This window comes from Pan troglodytes, chromosome 6 (genome assembly GCF_028858775.2).
Source record: "Pan troglodytes isolate AG18354 chromosome 6, NHGRI_mPanTro3-v2.0_pri, whole genome shotgun sequence".
NCBI classification, from domain to species: domain Eukaryota; kingdom Metazoa; phylum Chordata; class Mammalia; order Primates; family Hominidae; genus Pan; species Pan troglodytes.
This window is the reverse complement of record NC_072404.2, coordinates 99792926-99808555: the sequence shown is the minus strand read 5'-3', so window position 1 is coordinate 99808555 and position 15630 is coordinate 99792926. Positions and strand designations below refer to the sequence as shown.

The following is a 15630-nucleotide window of genomic DNA, read 5'->3' as shown; positions in this document are numbered from 1 at the left end:
GAGAAGCAGCCAGAGAAGCAGGTTAGCAGTTCTGGAACACAAGGGGCCAGCTGAGTCTCGGCCCTCATCCACATGGCCAGCAAAGGTGAAGATGGGCTCACCCCAGAGAAGGGCTACCAGGGCCTGGGGTTTCCCTGCAGCAGCCTCCTGGTGCTAAACTGCCACCTGGATCTTCCACACCGCAAGATTATCTTTTGAAAGTGAGGTCAAGAAAGGGGGCATGGAGAAAAAGACAAAAGTTACTTAAAAATGTAAGTGAGTTATCTAGATTTATTTACTAGATTCACTTTCAACAATTTGAGAGTGAACCTTGGGAACAAGGCCACTAGGTATTATATAATGTAAAGTATCAATAATGTCTTTTCTCTTAATGAGAAGCTGTGCCTTTTTTTCTATAAAGCAAAATCCTGGAGATATAAGCTTATATTCCATCTTTCTAAAGAGGATTTTGGTTAATAAGACCACCCCAAAATCATGATTACTAGACTTTTGCTAAGAGGTCCAGTCACACTGGGTTTTTCATATAAAATAAGAAAAAGGTTCTTTTTCTTCTCATCAACCATCTCGCTATCTTCCCCAAATTTTGCTGAATACAATTTTCTATAGAACAGCCTGAAAAGTTGGCATATTTTGAAACAAAATACAACAAACCAACCCAAATCTCCTTTTAATAGCAGACTTGGATATGAACACCAGGCAGGATATAGATGTGCTTTTTCTCACCAAGTCCTACAGTCCTGCAGTGAGGTTCAAAGGGCTCTCTTGCATGCTATGGCACTGACATAGAAGCTGGCTGGGCTGGAGGGTAATAAGCCACCCAGCAGGTACAGGGGGAATGAACCTCTCCTGGAAAGGGTCCTCTAGTATGTGTGGGGTAACATGAGTACGCTTTCAGATTGAAGACACTGCTAACCAACAGAAATGGAACAGTTAATTAAGTTACCATCCAGTCCTGTGTTTCTGTGACTTTGATTTACAACCCTTCTGCAGGGACTTTTTAGTTTTTCAGGACAGAAGATCTGACACAAATTCTTTTAAAATCTCTCCTAAAAGAGTTTATTTTATAAAATATTTTGGAGATAGGACTACATTTTTATGCATTTTTATAAAAATGAAGAGATATGAGATCAGGATAGAGAAGGAAACAAAAAGCAAAAATGGGACCAATGAGCTGCATGTTTCAAGATTAGACTCAGGCAATACCTCAGAAATATTGTGGCCTTCTCCTTGCATCATATCAGAAAGTGCATGATGTTGCTTTTTCTTATTATTGGCGACAAACTTGATCACTCAGCTAAGGTTGCCAAGTTTATCCACTATAAAGTTATTTTCCTCTCTGAAATTAATAAGCCATTTTGTACTTTGAGACTAAGCAAATATCCTGCCTCTCATAAAAAATTCAACAGTTTTAACCCCATTGATGTTTTTCTCATTTTTTTCTCTTTTTATTTGGTATTTTACTATAAGAAAGAGCTTTTCTTTCTTCCCCTATTTATGTCAGCACGGACAAATGGATTTGTATTTTATTCAATGAGTTATAACCCATTACTATCATTTATTTTGATGTTCAAATTGTCCCAGATTTGGCCAATGGGAGCACCTTCAATCTGGCGCCTGTGAAATTTGATAAGCTCCCATGATTCTTTGAGCATTTCCTCACTTTTTGGCAGAATAAGATGTGCTGGGCCTTGGATAAAACTGGTTGTGTCTGATGGTTCTAAGTAACATGTATTTCTCACTTCTGGTTGGTAAACCAGTCTCTTGTGAACCTGGTTAGCCCAAATGGTTTCTCTACCATTTATTCACCCTCAGTGAACCTGCACAACAGTCCAGAATGGACTGTTGTTCGTTAGTGTAACCCAGTTTGAAGTAGCTTCTGATTTCCAGTGCAACATATGGCTCAGCTATCTAACCTATCATAGCCACAGGTTTCAGTGAGAAGTGTATGTAAGAACTGCCCCAACACAGGTGTAATCCAAAACTATACATTCATCACAGATTTCAGAAATGTTGAGGTGACATGCCTGTCAGGACCACTTCTCCTGGTAACCTCGAGCTTTGAAGAGTATGGAAAGTTCCCTCTACTTAACTGTTGGAGAACTGAACTCCCAGTCTCTAAGATCACAGGCTGAGAAAACTCCATTGATGAGGCAAATCTGGCCCACAACTTGTCTCTTTGCAGACTGTTTAAAAAAAAAAAAGAAAAGGAGAAAAAAAAAAAGCCCAGTGAACTGTTAGGACCACAGGACCACTTGGACTACTCTTAGAAATGGATAAAGCGTCTTGGCACTTGTGGAATAAAAGTTCCATGTTTTCCAATTCCTTTCTAGTTCCTTTTTCTGAGACAAAGTCTCTGTCACCCAGGCTGGAATGCAGTGGCATGATCTCAGCTCACTGCAACCTTCACCTCCCATATTCAAGCAATTCTCATGCCTCAGCCACTCAAGTAGCTGGGATTACAGGCGCACACCACCATGCCTGGCTAATTTTTTGTATTTTTAGTAGAGACAGGGTTTCACCACGTTGGCCAGGATGATCTCAAGGGCCTGACCTCAAGTGATCCGCCTGCCTTGGCCTCCCAAAGTGCTGGGATTACAGGCATCAGCCACTGCACCCAGCCTTCCAGTTCACACGTTTTAGAGCTTTAAATGGAACTGTCTTTTTCAATTTACATATATCTGAGAAACATTTCTCAAAATATTTCACCTTAAAACACTGAGGAAAAAAATAGAAGCAGAAAGTTGTAAAAATACATCTTTTAATAAACATTAAGAAGTACAGCGCACTTTTATTGAGGTTTTACATTGTAGTTTACAGCAAATATACTATCCATTGTAGTGTATATGTACAAGTAAAGTAAACTTAGGTTTGTTTTCTCTCCCATGGCTGGATAAACCAAATCTGATACATCCACATTTAAGGTTGTTTTCCAAGTTGGTTTCCATAAAAGGCCTTTAACAATAATAGGCTTTTAACAACAAAAAGGTATCCCTCCCATCACAATGAGAGCTTGATGAGGGCTCAAAAGTGACTTCAAAAACTGTAAATAATTATTTTCCTTTGATGGCTTTAAAAATAGCTACTGATAGCAAATCAGAAACACTAAAGAAAAAAGACAATAAGGAAATAGCTGTTTGTCTAGTGAATCCATAATAAATACCAATTTGAGGCTATAGATTACAAAGCCAAAAGATTCTTATAGGAAAGTTAATGTTTATATTTACAATCCCATGGACTAAAAAAACTGTCTAATATCTTAAAGACTGAGTCTACCTTTATTTAACATTGTTTATACACAAAGACCCAAGGGATGGTAGAATTCTTGATCCTTCTGGACAAAAGCATAGTGAGAGGGGACTGAAATTAACAAAAAGGGAAAATTAACATTAATCTCAAAATTCTACCCATCGTTGTCTTAAAATGATCAAGACTCAGCTACATTTGAGAAAAAGGAAAAGAATCAGAAGTGAAAGAAATCAGAAGCCAGTAATTAAAAAAATCATAACCTTGTGTGCTTTCTACTGACAGCATTTAAAAATTTATACAACTAGATTTATTCGCTATATATATAAACTAGTGTTGGAATTAGGGGAAAAAGTACCAAATACATCTACACAAATACTAGAATCATATTCAGAATTGCAAAAAGGCATAATAATCTGTTTACCATATAACTAGCTGTTTGTAAAATCTGTAATGGTTAATAAAAAATCCTTACGAATATAGTACTAATATGTAGTAAATTACACCAATTAAATAAGCAGCTCAAATTCATAAGGCTAAAGACCCAATATCCCTGAATTTCTAAGTGTTCATCTCAGCTTTAACATGGTTTCATCTAATTGTTACCTCATCAGAAGAGACATTTTTAATAACTCCTCCATCCTTAATACATCATCATACTTTCAGAAGTAGAGAGGGAACAATTTCCCTACCACTTTTGTCCATTCTCATAAATCAGTGTTATTACAAAATCTAGGCTAGCACAGGTGCCTTAAAGGATACAATGGACTGAAGTAAACAGAATTTCAAGGTCCAGGATATTGTTGGTGTTGTACAATTTGTCTGTCTGCCAGAAAGTTGTGTCTCTGGTTGAAATATTCCTGGATCAATGATTAAGAAGTTAAGGCCAACTGCCAACGAAGTCAGATTATTCCCCAACTGCCAGGTAACATTTTGATCTTCTCTATTAAAATGTCTTACTGGATGGGACCAGATCTCAAACTTTTCATGTATCCTCTATAGCACCTACTAAAGTGTTAGGCAGAGATATATGCTCAAGGAAATAATCAGTGACGGGGGCGAGAAATGAATCAAGGGTGAATGAATCAAGGTTATGGTAAAGCCATACCTTACTTCACCCATAACTCAAAAGGCAGTCACCAGAGTAAATCTCTAGTGTACTCACTGAAGAACAGACTTCTTGTCCCCTACTAAATTATGTCTGAAAGAGAACAAACCATTATGGCCCTTTTATTTATTTCTCTTAGCCACTAAGAGATTGTATATGGGCAAGAGTACTGCTTGATGGAAGATATCTCCAAAAAAGGGTTTTCTGCCTCAGAGGAAACACTAACCTGTCATAAAGCACATTCTAACCCCAATAATACAATTTATGGAATCATTAATGTTAAAAATTATTACATGTTATTCATAAGTAGGTGATATTTAGAATGGTAGTCTTATTCTAACATCATTAAAATACATTTTACTTTTAAACACTGGCATGAGGTAGAAGAAAGTCACAAAAGAAAGTAATCTTCAACATACTGACACCTATTCATACAATTAGCCCCGAGAGAAGAGTTACAGCCTTAAGCTAGATTATTCACTACTATTAAAATATTACCCTTACCTGAAATAAATTTCTTATATTTGAAACTGCCTTTTCTTTGCAGTTAAAGGTATTATAGAAAAAGAAAAATACACACTGAAATTTTCATGAAGATTGTATACAACAGCTTCTGCTAACCATCATTCTTTAACATGTTGCTCTAAATTACCTCAATTGTGATGCAGGCCTCTTCCACTTAAATAATTAATTAGATATCAATATGAAGGCTAAAATTCCTTGCAGTATAAGAAGCAAAATTTAAAAAATTCACATTTAATATAATGTACTTCTCATAAAAACTAGCAGCACTTCATTCTACTAGGACATATAAATTTGGCTTCATTGATTGGTCAAAAACAAAGGAAAATGTATGTAGGTCCAAAAGAGCTCTTTGCACAAGGGGAATGTGAGGCTACAAGAAGTTTTCTTTAACAATTAACTATTTCCCCATTAAGTGGTGTGTGAAACTACTGGAATGTCAATTTCAATGGCAGAGAGGCGAGAGCGTGCTGAATAGGGCTGTGAGTAAGTATGCATACTGGGTGGATGGGAGTACAATGGTTGCCAGAAAGGAGAAGGCAAAGATTTGCATGTACAATACCAAATAAACAGTATAAGGGAAGTCATAAACAGGCCCCCAGCACTAGCAATAGTGACATACACTGCATAGTCAAATGAAAAGACTGGCTCAAACTTCTTGTTCAGATGGATGTTATAAAAGATGACCCAGATAGATGGGGAGAGGCTCACAGTACCTGCCAGGAAAAATAGCAGCCCAGCCACCAGGTGGCAACCTGCACTATTGACCAGACACTTGGCCAGTTTGATGTTGGGCACCGAGGACCTGAAGGCAGTGTTGCACATTCCAATCAGGCAGAGCAGCAGGGCACCCATGGCGATCAGCATGCTGAGGGGTAGGGCAAACTGGAGGACACGCAGGTCCAGCTGGTCAACTGATGAGTACCAAGTAGTGTCGTACATCAGGCAGTCACTGCTCCCATCATACCGGGCACATTTCACCCACAGGCCTGTGTAAACAGTCAGGTTCTTCTCGTTTCTGTTGAATGTGATCAATCGTAATTTTCTCCAGTTGGGAAGCAGAGTCCCTGCAAAGAGGCCTGCTACTGAGGCGATTCCACACAGGAAGGAAAGGACTGTGGCTGCGTGGACATCCCGACAGCCCATGGCAGGCAAGCTTGTGGAGTGCTGTCAGTCAGACTAAGGGGTGACACACAAGAGGACAAATCATGAGGGGACAATAGCAGAACAGAGCAGGAAGGGTGGTGCCAACTGGCAACACATTTAATGATGAAATGTCAATGCAAAGAGGGAAAGTCTCTCCCTTGTTTCCTCTCTGTACAGTACAAATGTATATACATGCAGGTGTGTGTGACCTCAGAGCACAGGTGCACACACATTTGGTTATTACTGACTGGGTCATAGAGCAACTAAAATCTTTAGCCATCGGTATTTTTCTTCACAATTAAAAAAACAACCAAGATAATGTTAAAGTCTCTTACAATCACACCTTCAATCTTCTTTTTGTCAATAATCGTTCTTTCAACACGTATACATCAAGCACTCTGTATGTGTCAGGCACTCACACAGCAAGGGCCCACTCATCAATCATTAGTTAGCTACAAACACCACAAATTCAGCCTCAAATGCTCATGCAGCAGGGGTGAAGGTGGCTCATAAAAAGCAAAGGTGTCGGGAAAGAAGCAGTACAGGACAGGGGAATGGTTGAGAGTCAACTCTTAGCAAGGCTGCTGGAATTCTAATCCCCATCTCCTCACTTACTAGCTCACTGACCTTGGGCCAGATTCAGAACTTCCCTGTGCCTCGTTTTCTTCATCTGTGAAATGGAAAAAATAACAGTGCCAACCTTGCAGGGTTGTTCTATGGGTTCAATGAGATAATATAATGTCAAGTGCTTAAAACATGTCTAGAACACAACAAATGCTATGCCAAGTGTTAACTACTTCTTAGCATTCAGTGACCCAGCTCAGTGCTTGGCACATCACAGGAGTTCAAAGAACATTCATTGAATGAATGTTAAATAAGAAAAAACAAACTGATCTCATTCCTATGTACTAGGCACACTAGGAAATTATAAAAAGTAAATGAGCTCATCTCCAATGAGTCAGTCAAATGAAAAGATGAGAACAATGGTCCCTGAAATTATTCTGCTTAATTACTTCCTTGTTGATTCAAGATGACCCAATTACTTCCTTGTTGATTCAAGATGTAGATTTTCAGGGAAATCTACAGCACTTGTTGGTTATTACTACTACTGTTCATATAAGACGAATGCAAACATTTTTCAAGTAATGACAACCTATTTCTACTAATGCTATTATAAGAAAAACAGTCGCCAGGCCTTTCATTCCAAATTAAAAGGCCATGTTCTTTTTCTGTATATGGTAAACTATAAAAAGCTTGCATCTTATTCAGCTTTAATTTCCTCAAGGGTCTGATATTCACTCTTAAAGCAGGACTCAAATGTATTTTCTCTGCCTTCTATAATGCCTACTATGAGGCAATAGAGCAGGCTACTTCAGTAAGGTTTACTTTTTTGTTCAGAGCATGATGAAGGGGCAAGGTTGAGAATAATTTTTATTTCTGAATACAGTTCCATCAACCTTTGCAGAATCAAACATCTGCTGGGATGGTGAAGTTGTGTTTCCAAGCTTTCAGGATCAGAAAGACAATTATGACCAAAATGCTAGGAAGCTGGCTTAGAATGTGATTCTTGCATGAATTCCAGTGGGAGGGCACAATGTTCTTTAGAAAACAATGTTATTTGTATATTTAATCTAGTCATATAATATAGGAATAATTTTTTCTTTTTCTTTCTTTTTTTTTTGAAACAAGTCTTACTCTGTTGCCCAGGCTAGAGTGCAATGACACAGTCATGGCTCACTGCAGCCTTGACCTTCCAGGCTCAAGCGATCCTCCCACCTCAGCCTCCTGAGTAGCTGGGACCATAGGCACACGTCACTATGTTCAGCTAATTTTTGTATTTTTTGTAGAGACGGGGTTTTCTCATGTTGCCTAGGCTGGTCTCGAACTCCTGGGCTCAAGCAATCCACCAGCGTCAGCCTCCCAAAGTACTGAGATTACAGGTGTGAACCAGCCCTCCTCCTTCTACCCCCACAATTCTTATCCCCTTTCTTCTTTTCTTTCTTTTAGAGACATGGTTTCACCATGTTGGCCAGGCTGGTCTCGAACTCCTGGCCTCAAGCAATCTTCCTGCCTTGGCCTCCAAAAGTGCTGAAATTATAAGCTGGGATTATAGTCATGAGCAACTGCGCCCAGCCAGAATGATTTTACTAACCAAAAAAATGCTTATGTGTACATACATATATTCAAATATACACATACAGCATATATAAATGTACAATATAAAAATCAGAGTTTAAGCACAAGTAACCATTTTTAAAGCCCTCAAGTTAAACATGGTTAGTTCTAAGTTTTTCCATTAGTATTAGTTTAGTATTTATTATGTTACCTTCTGTCAGTATTATCAGAAGTAGCAATTTCTTAAGAAAATTTTATGAAAGGGAGAGACTAATTACAGTATTTTTTTCAAGCAAATTGGGAAAAAGCTGTCTTGCTTAATTGTGGCAACCAAACACCTCAGTACAGCAATGGAAACTAGTACAGATTTGAGAATGTTTGCACTGGAAAAAGCTACTAGAAATGCCAAGCTCTAGGATACAGCTCTCTGATGGTCTTTGCTTATTCATCTGTCTATCTCCCCCATACAACTTGTGTGCCTGGCACACAAGTGATTCTAGGATTATTTGAATAAACAAGTATTGGGCTCTGTACAAAGACCCCAGTAACTCACAAAGGTGGGCCACTGGTAATGAAGAACTGTACAAGGAAGTAGCTATTACTAAGAAGCAATCATTCATTCAGCAAGTACTTACATCATGCTGAGTGTCTAGCATATGCAAAACACTGTTAGGCCCTGGAAAGACACCAAGACCACTGATAACTGGACCTTGCTCCCAATGTGTTTATAGAGACTTGTGGAAAGAAACGGCTGTTTTATGTAAACTCAAAGTGCTGGTGGTGAATCAACTGTATAATTACTACGTATCAAGTGATTATTGTTAGGTGTTAAGCAAAGTGAATAAGGTACCTGTTCATAAAAATTTATCAGCCAGGAGTTAAAGACTGAGAAATGAAGGAGAATAAGGATTTGATTAAAGTTGTGAAGACATAGGAAAAAGGTTCCCTCTGTTTCTTTCAAGCTTCAGAAGTCTTCAGATAACCTACTCAAAGTCCTAATGCAATCACAATTCCTTCTTGCTTTCAGAAGTAGCATACTGGCTGGGCGAATTGGCTCATGCCTGAAATCCCACACTTTGGGAGGCCAAGGCTGGTAGATCACTTGAGGTCAGGAGTTTCAGACCAGCCTGGTCAACATGGTGAAACCCTGTCTCTACTAAAAATACAAAAACTAGCCAGGCGTGGTGGCACGTGCCTGTAATCCCAGCTACTCAAGAGGCTGAGGCAGGAGAATCGCTTGAACCCAGGAGGTGGAGGTTGCAGTGAGCCAGATCACACCACTGCACTCCAGTCTGGGTGACAGAGCATGAGACTCTGTCTCAAAACAAACAAACAAACAGGAACAAAAAACAAAAGTAGTATAGAAATAATTGGAATTTCAATGTAATTGAGATTTCTCCAAACTGCCCTGTAACACTGATTCCTGAAATGTAAATGGAGTGAGAAACAAGATCAGGATGTATAACTCTATTATTAATAAATTCCAGGCCAGGTGCTGTGGCTCATGCCTGTAATCCCAGCACTTGGGGAGGCTGCGGTGGGAGGATAGCTTGAGCCCAGGAGTTTGAGACCAGCTTGGGCAACATAGCGAGACCCCATCTCTACAAAAAAAAAGAAAAATTAATTATTAAGAAAAATAAATAAATTCCTATAATTCTTAGCCTATAGACTATCAAATGACATTAATGAAGAGAGGTAGGACAATATATATTTCAGTAGTAAGTGCTTTTAACTATATTCTGCATCAAATCAATACAAATATTATATTGGTTCTCTGAAATTGCCTTTGATGAAGCATTGTTAGCTCAGATCTCAGGGATGGACAAAGGCCTATCTATACAGAGTCAACAAGGATACCACGGCACTTTTTCAGAAGGGAAGTACTATTAACCTTAATTCTTAAGCTAAATTTTGGCCTGATACTGGAATTAATGTCTAGCTTCTTTTGGCTACTTCACCTTGTATGCCCTGTTCTTAATTTCAAATGCCTATGATTTGATAAGTCATATATCCCACCAGAGAGATAAAGTAATTTCTTTTAAGACAGGGTCTTACTCTATCACCCAAGCTGGAGTGCAGGGCATGATCACAGCTCACTAGATTTCAGTGAGCTGAGATCCTGGGCTCAAGTAATCCTCCTGCCTCAGCCTCCTGAGTAGCTGGGATTACAGGTGCATGCCACCATGCCGGGCTAATTTTTAAGTTTTCCCTAGAGATGGGGTCTTGCTGTGTTGCCCAGGCTGGTCTTGAACTCTTGGGCTCAAGCAATCCCCCCACCTCCACCTTTCAAAGGGCTGGGATTACAAAAGTAAGCCACCATGCCTGAAGTAAAATTTTATAGGATAGTTTGGGGAAAGAATATGTTTGATGTTTTAAAACAAAGATAATGCTGACTTCCCGATTAGGATTTGTTCATACTTGCAAGGGTAAAAAGACCTCTACTCTTGTGCTGTGTCAATTAGTTTTAATCCACAATAATTTTTTTCAAATGCAAACCTCAACCGCCATTCCATTTCTTACCATTCAATAAGTTCCCATTTCCCACAGAATAAAATCTCTAAAGTTTCAACTCCTCCCCATAGCTTACACCACCTGATTCCTACCAAATTCTCAACCTTCGTATGTGCCACTCTCCCACCCTACACACTACAGTCTATGCAGCCACACCACGTTTCTTTTGACTTCCCAAATTTTCCACTTTCTAATTTGGTTAAGGGCCTTCCCTCATGGTCTTTCTCCTAGAACTTTCTTAATTCCAACCTATTCTTTGCTTGGCTAATATTTACTCATTCTTCTAGTGTCCAGGGAGGCTTGTCCTAAACCTCCCCGTCCCTGGTTATATGCTGTGGTAGCACTTTTGCACTTTTTCTTCTGTAGCAGTGATCATTCTTATAACTCCTTGTTCCGTGTAGTTTTCTTTCCCATCAGACTGTGAATTCCAGGGACAGAGATCCCTTTGTTTTGTTCACTGTTCCCTATACTGGCACATAAAAGGCACTCAATTATTTGCTGAATGAATGAACAAACAAATGGAGGTTCTGTATAACTCTGGTCAGAATACAGACAGAAATTTAGTCTCAGTTCCATTCACTTCATTTGAGAGAATTCACACCACCCTGTGTTCTGATACATCCAGACTGCCTCTAGACTGTGCCCCTGCTTTCTCTTTTTTGGACAAAAGACTCCCATTTTACAAAACAACATTCATTTTCTTACCCCAGAAACCTGTGATTAGCAAAGACAAGGCCATCCTTAGGTACCTACATGCAGACTATGCTTCTAGAAATATATATCTAGGTTTAGCAACACTGTCTAACTTCAACAAATGGTTTGAAAGTCAATTATTCCTGGTGCGGCGCGGTGGCTCATGCCTGTAATCCCAGCACTTTGGGAGGCCGAGGTGGGTGGATCACGAGGTCAGGAGTTTGAGACTAACCTGGCCAATATGGTGAAACCCCGAGACTCCATTTCAAAAACAAAAAGTCCACTGTTCCGGTATTGATTTTTCTGTTTTCAACTTAACAGGTATGTCATGAATTAGACATACTTCTCTTAAGAGTGGTTAATATATCAAATTAATATTTATTAAAGCTAAACAATATATAGTTTTTTAATGGAGGAAAAAAAACATCTTTTTGCCATGTGAAAATCCCTAACTAGGGACTGTGGAAAACGTGCAAGGCTAAGAACACTTTAACAAATCTGTCAAGCAGTCATGAGTACTAGCTGGATGAGAGCTTTGAGCTAGGTCATACGTACACATAAGTGGTTTGTTGTTTCCATCTAGGAGGCTGCTTGGTATTGTTGTCCAGGAGACCAAAGACCTGAATAACATTCATAACCTATCATTTACAAACTGGACAAGTCACTTATGACCTCTGAACCTCCAATTTTTCATCTGTAAAGTGTCCCACAAAGTAGTAAAATCATGAATAGCAAAGTCCTTTGTAAACCAGAATATGGTCAGAAATGTAAGTCAGTAATGATTATTAGCAGGCTTATTTACTTTTTTCAACTAGAAACATACTTTTCTTCTGGACCCTCAGCAAATGACCACAGATGGTTATAGTCATATAACAAGAAGGACAGAACATTCTCTTTGGAGATACTGACCAAATCAAATAGAGACTCTATTTCAAATAACCACTTCACATTTGTCATTTGACTCTCTGTTCCACCATGACTCAGAAAAGTAGATAAAATTTGGTACACAATTAAATGTTATCAAAGACATAATTACGAATAAAAATATTTTCAAATTATATATTTTCTGTGGTTTTGAATAGAATTTAAAGAAGGCTGAAGCAGGAACAGTGGCTAAGAGCTTTAGGAAGTCATGGATCCAATAGACCCTGTACTATTTTTTCCAGGCACAATTCTGAGTTATAGTTACAAGAGAGTTACGAGAGTACATATGTCTAATAGCAGCTAGCTTCTATTTTTTTGAGACAGGGTCTCGCTTTCTCACCCAGGCTGGAGTGCAGTGGTGCAATCATGGCTCACTGCAGCCTCGACCTCCCAGGCTCAAGCAATCCTCCCACCTCAGCTTCCAGAGTAGCTGGGACTATAGGCATGTACCACCACAACTGGCTAATTTTTTAAAATTTTCTCATACAGTCAGGATCTCGCTATGTTGCCCAGGATGGTCTCAAACTCCTGGGCTCAAGGGATCCTTCCACCTCAGCCTCTCAAAGCGCTAGGGTTACAGGGCTGAGCCACCATGCCCAGCCCTAAACTTAATTCTTGATGGTAACATTGAGAGTTCCTTCTACCTATAATTTGGGTTTTCTTAGAAACTGTAAGTCATCAGTCATTGCGCTCACAAGAGAGGTCTGTCCTATACCTCTATTTTGTTGAACAAGAGAAAAAAAAAAGAGTCATTGTTGGCAGACGTGGTAGCAGGAGGGAGGGAAATAAGATATAATTAAAGGACGTACTTACCCTTTGAGGTACCTGACAGTTCCAAAACAGCTTTATTCAGCTTAGAAGAAACACATGAAGATCTGAATACAGAGTAGCAATAATCTGAGCCTAAAGAAATAGGAAAAATACTCCAAATTAACATAGTACTTCTCTAAAAACCCTGCTTGAATTCCCATGGATTAGAAGAAATGATTAGTAATCACCTAAAACCAATGAAATGTTATACTAAAAAGGGCAGACAGTAAGTTTTTTAAAAAGGCAGTTTAGCAGGGGCGCAGTGGCTTACACCTGTAATCCCAACACTTTGGGAAGCTGAGGCGGGATGATCACTTGAGCCGGAGTTCAAGACCAGCCTGGCCAACATGGCAAAACCCCATCTCTCCTAAAAATACAAAAATTAGCCGGGCATGGTGGCTCATGCCTATAGTCCCAGCCACGTGGGAGGTTAAGGCACAAGAACCGCTTGAACCTGGGAGGTGGAGGTTACCGTGAGCTGAGATTGCACCACTGCACTCCAGTGTTGGTGACAGAGAGAGATTCTGGCTCAAAAAATAATAATAATAATAATAATAATAATTAGCCAGGTGTGATGGTGCACACGTGTTGTCCCAGTTTCTTGGGAGGCTGACATGGAAGGATCACTTGAGCCCAGGAGTTTGAGGACACAGTGAGTCACGATCATGCCACTGCACTCCAGCCTGGATGACATAGCAATGATCTGTCTCAAATAATAAAAAAATAAAAAATAAAAAGGCTGTTTATTCCTTAATTCATGCATTATATATGAGAAATATATAGAATATAGAAAAATACGTAGAAATAGAAGAAAAAAATTAACTCATCTTGTGACTTGAGAATATAGGAGAAATGAGGATGAAAAACATTTTGCTGTCTTGGGAATATATGATTGATATTTAATGAATGTTTTAGATCATTTTCATGACTAGGGTGAAAGGATAAGGAAGGTGGTGAAAGACTGTGCAGTTGTCTTGGAAGTAAAAGAAATTTTCCTTTACATTTTTAAAAAAGGACACTGACAAGACCAGACAAAGTTGATCTGAATTCTGCATCCTGAAATTTGCAACCAGAATGCTTAAAAAAAAAATAGTTCCACCAATGGCTCAACCTGATATTTAAAGATGCTTCTATATATCTACTTTAGCCACTTCATCTTCAAATACCATTTATCTCAAACAGGTAGGATGAGAATGGAAACTCATTATTATGTGCGCCTGAGAGTTTCCTGGATTGAGGCGTTCATCACTAGCCCTATTACGAACATTATGTAGAATGCTTTCTGCAACTGGCTGCTCGGAGATTTCAGTCAAGTCCCCCCCAACCCCTCCCCCGCCCCAAATGTGTTTCTTGGGTTGGTATCAATCATAATTGCTCACTCCAAAGTCAGAGGAAATCGTTTTACAATTAATAACGCACAATAGAATCCTTGAGCAATCATTTTCAGTGAGGTCACCAAGTCTGACCTTTCCCTAACGTGGCTATGGGCCCCTTACAAGGCCGGGTGCACAGAACTTACAGGAAAGCAAACCAAGCTTCCAGACCAATCCGCATCCCCCTTCGCCTCCCTTCGCCTCCCTTCGCCCCCCTCCGCCTCCCTCCGCCCCCCTCCGCCTCCCTCCGCCTCCCTCCGCCTCCTCTCCTCCTCCCTCTTTTCGAAGAGCCCTGTGTGTGGTAGACCCAGACCTGGCAGAAGGAAAAAAACGCCCTACTAGTTAGAGCCAATGGAGAGAGACCGCAACAGTGACTGCTAACGCTCTCAGAGCTAGCCCATCCCTGCAACACTGAGTGGGTTTGAACCGCAAGCAGGTCATCATTACGCAACCAGCATCAGCTGGTTATTCAAAAATAGCAGCTTGGGCTCCCCCACAAACCCGCGCCAGCAAAGCTCCCAGCCCTTGGCGGCTCCGGCAACACACCTCGACATTTCCATACTCCTGTGTACAAAATAATTTTTTAAAGCCTTACCAAATACCTACTCAATTTTCACATCCACAGATGTGGTCAGCGTTTTCCAACGCTGATTCCCCTGGATTTAGCTATTTTACATAAAATCCTCAGTTACTTATGCAAAAGACCCAGAAATCGGAACATCTTGACCACACCTACCTGCTTCTCACACGCAGGGCATTTTACTCGCCCACACTGAGGAGCCTCTTGGAGCGTCTCCCTCTCAGCGTCCCAGGAAGTGCGTTCCCAGCGAGGTACACCGGAGGCTTCTGGGAGCGCAGTCAGGTTTTCCCGTGGCCCTGAACGGCAATGCCCTGGATGGCTGGGACTACAATTCCCAGAATCCACTGGGCCGCCAGCCGCAGGCAACATCCTGCGACCACCTCCTGCCCTTCCCTTTCTCTGCCTCCGCCTCCCCGGATTTCTCTTGCACCTTATGTTCCGTCTAGAATTGGGTTATCGGTTAAAGAAAAAAAAAAGGCAAAACGAAACAAAACTAAAAGTAGTTTTGAGTTGGGTACCTAAGTACCCAGGTGACTTGAAGGTGACTTGCCCGTAAGAAGGTTAGCAAAAATTCTTAAATCTGGATTTTTTTTCCCCCTCAAAGT

The 15630-nt window shown here is 40.1% G+C and overlaps 1 protein-coding gene across 4 annotated transcripts in view; it reads right to left on the bottom strand.

Moving 5' to 3' along the window:
* Positions 1 to 15409, bottom strand: part of CLDN12 (claudin 12) — a 60027-nt gene extending 44618 nt beyond the window's left edge. Inside the window, exons 1-4 of one of the 4 annotated variants that reach the window (XM_063814696.1) lie at positions 15182 to 15333; positions 13076 to 13165; positions 6635 to 6689; positions 2742 to 6052 (exon numbers count right to left, since the gene is read on the bottom strand). In XM_063814696.1, the coding sequence (XP_063670766.1) occupies positions 5285 to 6019 (735 nt within the window). In that variant the 5' untranslated portion in view covers positions 6020 to 6052; positions 6635 to 6689; positions 13076 to 13165; positions 15182 to 15333 and the 3' untranslated portion in view covers positions 2742 to 5284. Of the gene's footprint in view, positions 1 to 2741; positions 6053 to 6634; positions 6690 to 13075; positions 13166 to 15181 lie in introns of those variants that run through there. The other 3 variants (XM_063814695.1, XM_063814694.1, XM_063814697.1) reach the window with 3 other exon arrangements.
* Positions 15410 to 15630: the final 221 nt, after the last annotated feature.